At 41.9% G+C, this 6914-nt stretch overlaps 1 protein-coding gene across 4 annotated transcripts in view; it reads left to right on the forward strand.

Moving 5' to 3' along the window:
• The window catches only part of NET1 (neuroepithelial cell transforming 1), a 68804-nt gene extending 66317 nt beyond the window's left edge, over positions 1–2487 (forward strand). For all 4 annotated transcript variants that reach the window (XM_039519718.1, XM_039519719.1, XM_039519720.1 and 1 more), the window contains 3 exons: positions 80–250; positions 1049–1235; positions 1586–2487. In XM_039519718.1, the coding sequence (XP_039375652.1) occupies positions 80–250; positions 1049–1235; positions 1586–1986 (759 nt within the window). In that variant the 3' untranslated portion in view covers positions 1987–2487. The remainder of the gene's footprint in view (positions 1–79; positions 251–1048; positions 1236–1585) is intronic.
• The last annotated feature ends 4427 nt before the right edge of the window (positions 2488–6914 follow it).

A 6914-nucleotide genomic window follows, 5' to 3' on the forward strand; every position in this document is an offset into this window, starting at 1 on the left:
TATAGCAGAGCTTAAAGAATGGGTAAATTAAAGCATAAATCCCCATCGAATCAAGCTTTTAAAACATTTTGTTTTATAGATCTCTATAATCCAAGGAGTCCTGTCTGATATCAACTTGAAGAAGGGAGAATCAGAATGTCAGTATTACATCGACAAGCTGGAATATCTGGATGAGAAGCAGAAGGACCCTAGAATCGAAGCCAGCAAAGTGTTACTGTGCCATGGGGAGCTGAAGAATAAGAATGGGCATGTAAGTTTTGTCTCATTATTGGTGTTTTACGTTAATTTGAAAGCTTGAAATTGGGAGCTTTCCTCCCCCTCTATCCCCACCCCTGGAGAAGGGTAGATTAAAGCTGTTTGTTAGCCGGAGCAGAGCAGGGATCCTTTAAGCCCTTAGCCCTAATTTTAGAGGATGCTAACAAATCCAAAATGCATAAAAAGAGAATGCATGTGATGTCTTGCTTTATTTTAAGTTTACAGGAAAGCTGACTGCTGCCAGTATTTCAAAGGGCCTTCAGATATTGCAAAATCATTAGCATCAAACTACCAAAGAAAGCATGCTATGCATTTAGCACTCAATCAAAAAGGATTTCCTGTCTTAACATTTACTTTGAAGGTGTCATGACATTCCCAATGATGTAATGTGGCCCTTAAGCTCTTCCAAACAAATGCTGTCTGCACAGAGCTGCTTGAGTGGAAATGAAGTGACAACAGTTTATCTTCTCCCCCAAGTAATCTTAATTACAGCAGCATCTGATAGCACTGCACTAGCTTGCCAACAACACTGTATAGAGCTTTACAATGAACAGTGAACATACGCAGAGAGCAGATTCAGGCCCACAGTCTTATGAAAATAATATTGTCAGAGGTCATGTATTACCACGGCAATACTATAACAGGCCATTTAACGAGGTTCATGTAGGTAGCATTGACGATAGTGTAGCCTCAAGCCAGAGTGATGTAACTATTTTGAGAACGGTATGTTTTAATCTAAGACTATAAACGCCAACATTCCAACAAGGCTTGTCTGTTTTTTTCCCTCTTTTAGAAACTGTACGTTTTCCTCTTCCAAGACATCCTGGTTTTAACTCGGCCAGTCACTCGTAATGAGCGTCACTCTTACCAGGTGTACAGACAACCAATCCCAGTTCAGGAGCTGGTGCTGGAGGATCTGCAGGATGGCGATGTGAAAATGGGAGGGTCCTTCAGAGGGGCTTTTGGCAATTCAGATAAAGGTACACAACAAGCCAATTAGTCCTCATTAGTAATGCATACTTGTCAAGCCACTCAGTGTAAAGGAATTGTGTTAACACGTGGGGAGGTCTTAGTAATTGTTGTCTGCCCTTTAAGTCCCACTCAGAGAGCAGGCAGCAAATGTGTGTGACCTGCCTTTACACAGTCATAAGTCAATTGTGTCTGAAATGGTGAAATCAAGGGTGCAGACTAGATGCTTTGCATTCTCTGTTCAATGCACATATTTTGAGAAATTCCTGCATAACCGTAGCTGTACAAATGTTTAGTCTCAATAGAATCCTTAAGTGTTAATTTGCAGAACTGATTTTTCTTTTCTTATGATTACCTTTAGCTAAAAATATCTTCAGAGTTCGATTCCAAGACTCCTCCTCCGGCCAATCCCACACACTGCAGGCCAATGATATCTTCCACAAGCAGCAGTGGTTTAATTGTATCAGAACGGCCATCGCACCCTTCCAGCGGACTGCTGCTCCAGCAGACCTGAAAGAATTGCCCGAGCTCAGTGAAGAGTCTGAAGAGAACAACCCATCTGCTTCCAACGTCAAAGTCCAGAGGAGGCAGTCCGCTATGTCTGGTATAGTTCAGATGGAACTAGACGAAAACACATCAGAGTGTGGATCCATTATGGACACGGAGGAAGCCAAGAGCGTGAAAACGCACCGAACGCAATCTGGGCACAAAAGAACAAGAGAGAAGCCGTTAAGCAGCAAACGGAAAGAAACATTAGTGTAAAAGGAGCCCAGGGATTTCCTAGCAGAAGGACTGTTTATTTATAAATAATGTGTACATTTTTCTTCTTGTAACGTGAGCATAATGGGATTACTCTGCTGAAATAAATGTATTTGTTTAATGGCAGCTACTGGTATGCAGTTAACACTGTTGAGCTGGAGTCTGTTTTTTGAAGAAGATATGGCAACCTTGATTCAGATTTTTAGTGTGAAATAAACAATTCAAAAGTTCTTGTGCTTTTGACTGTTATTTAATGGCAGACTTGAGGAGTAGACTTCAGTTTTCCAAAGCAGTGTTATGGTACCGTATTTGAAACTGGAAAACATCAAGTAATCTGTATTGGCGATAATGTAAATCTGCTCCCTTGAGGGAAATCCAGCAAGTTTCAGGCTATGCACCAGTCACAACTTTTGGATCAATGTTGCAAAAGAACTTTTAAATTAGAACTTAAATCTGAGCAATTTTGTATCCTTATCCTTATGAGACGCATGTTTTGCAGTGTTTGATTATTTTATTTCATGCAATACAATGTTTTAAAAAACAGACCCCAGGTTCAATGAGGTTTCCATTTTACCTACTGGAACTCTTCATCTTTGTTTGCTCACTGTACATTCCTCATTGTCATTTACATAACCTGCCAGGTATTTAATTTTTTATATTTTAAAATAGGGTTTTTTAGAACTTTTTGGTTTGCATTTTTAATTATTTCAGTGTATTGTATTTTGAGACTTTGAACTTGGCATTTTCTCTAAGTACTTGACCTTTTGTTCAAAAATGTCATTCTGTTTTTGTTTTTGTGTGTGTGTATATATCTATATTTTTTTTCCTATTTTTTAAAGTCAATTCAAAACTTTGCAAAATGAAACCAAGCCATGGCGTTTTCAGCTGATAGGAATAAGGGAAGACAGCTTACTCAGTGTAGCATTTTGTGTTGATTATAAGCAAGTTAAATGGCTTGTGTGTGCTCTAGACTACTGAAAGAGAACTGTGTTGATAAGAGCTGAAGGCTTTAAGAAGGTCGCAGAAGGTTTGGGTGGAGAGAAGCATTGATAGTGGCAAATAGTGGAGAAGAGAAAGTTGTTTGCTTTATGTGGCAAAAAGAAATGTCTTAAGTTCGTTGGAATAGGAAAGACAGTTTTGTAGGCAAACATGAGGGTATATTGTATGTCCTAGAAGAATGGAGAAGAGAGAGGATGTGATGTTATGGAGAGAAGAAATGGAAAGTGATCAAGTATTTATACTTGTAATAATAATAAAGTTGACACATTTTTGGTGGCCTTAATAATCATAGGGATGAACGAAAGTAACTCAGTAAACCTTATGCTGCAAAATGGCATAGGAACAATTATACAAAGTGGCAACAGCTGCAATTCAAATGATAAGGTTTTTTCCTTTCATTAAGACAGTAATGAAAGCACATCATAAGGATACTAAAGCATTACATGAATCAGTCTTCAAGAGTCTGTAACTCAGATATAAAGAGTTATTATGTGCAAGCTGTTGGGCTGGCAGTGGTAACAATCGGAAGAGAATGTAAATAGACACAACAAAATGAATGGTTCTCTGTAAATGTACTGTACAGTTTAAAGTGCCAAGTACAATTAAATTCCTGACAGCATCTCACTTGTATTGTGTATGTTGATGCAAGGGGTGAAGTGGAAATATCCCTGAGTAAATCCTCCTCATCACAAATATCATGCCTCTCAGGAAGCAGTATTCTTTAGAATCATAGAATATCAGGGTTGGAAGGGACCTCAGGAGGTATCTAGTCCAACCCCCTGCTCAAAGCAGGACCAACCCCAACTAAATCATCCCAGCCAGGGCTTTGTCAAGCCTGACGTTAAAAGCTCCTAAGGAAGGAGATTCCACCACCTCCTAGGTAACCCATTCCAGTGCTTCACCACTCTCCTAGCGAAAAAGGTTTTCCTAATATCCAACCTAAACCTCCCCCACTGCAACTTGAGACCATTACTCCTTGTTCTATCATCGGGTACCACTGAGAACAGTCTAGATCCATCCTCTTTAGAACCCCCTTTCAGGTAGTTGAAAGCAGCTATCAAATCCCCCCTCATTCTTCTCTTCTGCCGACTAAACAATCCCAGTTCCCTCAGCCTCTCCTCACAAGTCATGTGCTCCAGCCCCCTAATCATTTTTGTTGTCCTCGGCTGGACTCTTTCCAATTTTTCCACATCCTTCTTGTAATGTGGGGTCCAAAACTGGACACAGTACTCCAGATGAGGCCTCACCAATGTCGAATAGAGGGGGAATGATCACATCCCTCGATCTGCTGGCAATGCCCCTACTTATAACGGCATTTTGGGCTGTGTGTTACTGATTCCAGGGTATGTTACTGATTTAAAAAACCCTCTCTCAAAGTGGACCTACCCAAAGCAATGGGACTACTTGTGTTCAGAAGAGCTATTCACATGACAAGGGGTTTTACAGAATGAGGTGCCATAAGAAGGGACAGGGCACATTGCTGTAAATCTGCAAACACCGATGTCATTGTCACCAATGTCATTGCCTAGCCTGAGATGTGGGCTTTGCAATTCCTGGGAGCCTTTGCTGGTTGTGAGCAAAGTCCTCTCTCCAGCTTGCAAAGGACTTCATGAAGTCTACTGCTGGGAAGGCTAAGAATTACCCAGTAGCTTTGCACCAATAACCCGAACGCTTGGCTAGACACAAGCCTAGTTTTTACTGCTTTGAGATTCCAAAATGGAACTCTGACAACAGCAAGCTTCCGTGCATGACAATGCAGAACTCATTTTATAAGTGAGGCATACGACCCAAATTGCTTCATTCAAGCAGTGTGTTTTTAATTTTCTCAACTCCTGGAATTACAGATGCGAAAATATCTATTTAAACCAGTGATGATGGTGGTGTCAGTGCCCCGAAATAGACCCTCTATTCTTTTTTCACCCTGGCTTTTTCCCTGAGATCGAAAGGCTCTGTGCATCCTAGGGTTGAACTGATAGCCTACACTGTTACAAAATATTTTAGGTTAACGGGTATAATTATGTTTTGCCTGGATGGGGTGGACCAGGCATAGTCATTTTTAAACTTGGCTCTGTTTTAGACCAGGTGAATGCCTTGTTTAGAACAGTCTGTAAAGATATACTGTACTTGGTCCACAGAGAGAGCTTGCTTTGCCAATCAGATGTTGGTGCATTTGAAAACCATCTCTACTGACATGCTTGTTGTTAATGGGGCCAACAAAGAACAAACAATACTGTGTGACCATGAACAAAGTTCACTTAATTTCCCTTCTCTCCATTCCCCAAGTATCAGAGAGATGGTAGCTTCCAGTTATTCCCCTGAAACCAGATTGGACCCAGACATATCAGAGAACTCTACAGACATTCCACCGAGGTGTAAAAATGATCCTGATACTGCTTTCAAACTCACCCAGTAAAAATGTGGAGGAGGGGCCGGGGGAAAATCCTTACTTGGCAAAGATTTATAAATAACTCATTTAAACCACCAACCAAGAAATAGACACAATCTTCTAATGAAAGCCAAAGGGAGAGGTGGTGTGGCATTCTTGAATCTCTTGGAGCATTGGGACTGATTATCTAAAAGCAGTAATTGAGTTCTTCTACCTGGAAAATCAGATTCAGATGGAGTAGGGAATATTCAACAAGGATTCCATTCAGAAAAGACAGTGATCATCCCATGAATAAGACAACTGGCGCTATATAACCCATACAACAGATATTGGATTGGGTAGTTAGGATTGGGTTAATGTTTGAGTACTGACATTGTCCTTGACCCTGTCCAGAACACAAACATAGCCTGCCTTTACCCGGTTACAGAATTCCCTTCGCTTCCTATAAAGTTAACTCCAGGCTTTTAAACACAGAGGCCTAGCCACATTAGATTTTTTTTTCTTAAAATTTTCCATTATTGCAATCATTGCTGCAGATCTGGTGCTCTCGTGTTCTCTAGATCAGCTCTGAGCAGCATTGGAGGATATCATCATTCATCATTCATTCATGCCCATCACCCCAACCGGGGTATGGGCCGCCAACCACAGATCTCCATAGTCTTCTATCCTGGGCCATTCGCTCTAGCTGGTTCCAGGTATAGCCCATTTTTTTGCTATCAACCTGAAGGTCGCGTCGCCAGGTATTTCTTGGGCGGCCTCTTTTCCGCTTGCCTTGGGGGTTCCACTGCAGTGCCTGTCTGGTGATGCTGGTTGTCTGCTTGCGTAGTGTATGTCCTATCCAGCCCCACCTTCTCCTTCTAATTTCTTCCTCTGCTGGGAGTTGATGGGTCCTCTCCAAGAGGTGGATGTTACTGATGGTGTCTGGCCAGCGGATCTGGAGAATCCTTCTGAGGCAGCTATTAATGAAGGTCTGGATCTTCCTGGTGGTTGTTTTGGTTGTCCTCCAGGTTTCAGCTCCATACAGTAAGACTGATTTCACGTTGGAGTTGAACAGTCGAATCTTTATTGCCAAAGACAGCTCTCTGGAGCTCCAGATGTTCTTGAGCTGTAAGAAGGCTGCTCTTGCCTTACCAATCCTTACTTTGATGTCTGCGTCTGTGCCACCCTGCTGGTCGATGATGCTACCTAGGTAGGTGAAGGACTGCACTTCTTCCAGGGGGCTTCCATTCAGTGTGACTGGGTCGTTGCTGATGGAATTGATCCTAAGGATCTTGGTCTTATCCTTGTGGATGTTGAGGCCAACCTGTGATGACGTGGCTGCCACTACGTTGGTCTTCTCTTGCATCTGCTGTTTACTGTGCGAAAGGAGTGCAAGGTCGTCGGCAAAGTCCAGGTCATCAAGCTGGGTCCACAATGACCATTGGATTCCATTCCTACGCTTGTAAGTGGATGTCTTCATAATCCAATCGATGACGAAGAAAGAGAAGTGGTGACAACAAGCATCCTTGTCTGACTCGGTTCGCACCTGGAAGCTGTTTGTGAGCTG

Source organism: Mauremys reevesii, linkage group 1 (assembly GCF_016161935.1).
Source record: "Mauremys reevesii isolate NIE-2019 linkage group 1, ASM1616193v1, whole genome shotgun sequence".
Lineage (NCBI taxonomy): Eukaryota > Metazoa > Chordata > Testudines > Geoemydidae > Mauremys > Mauremys reevesii.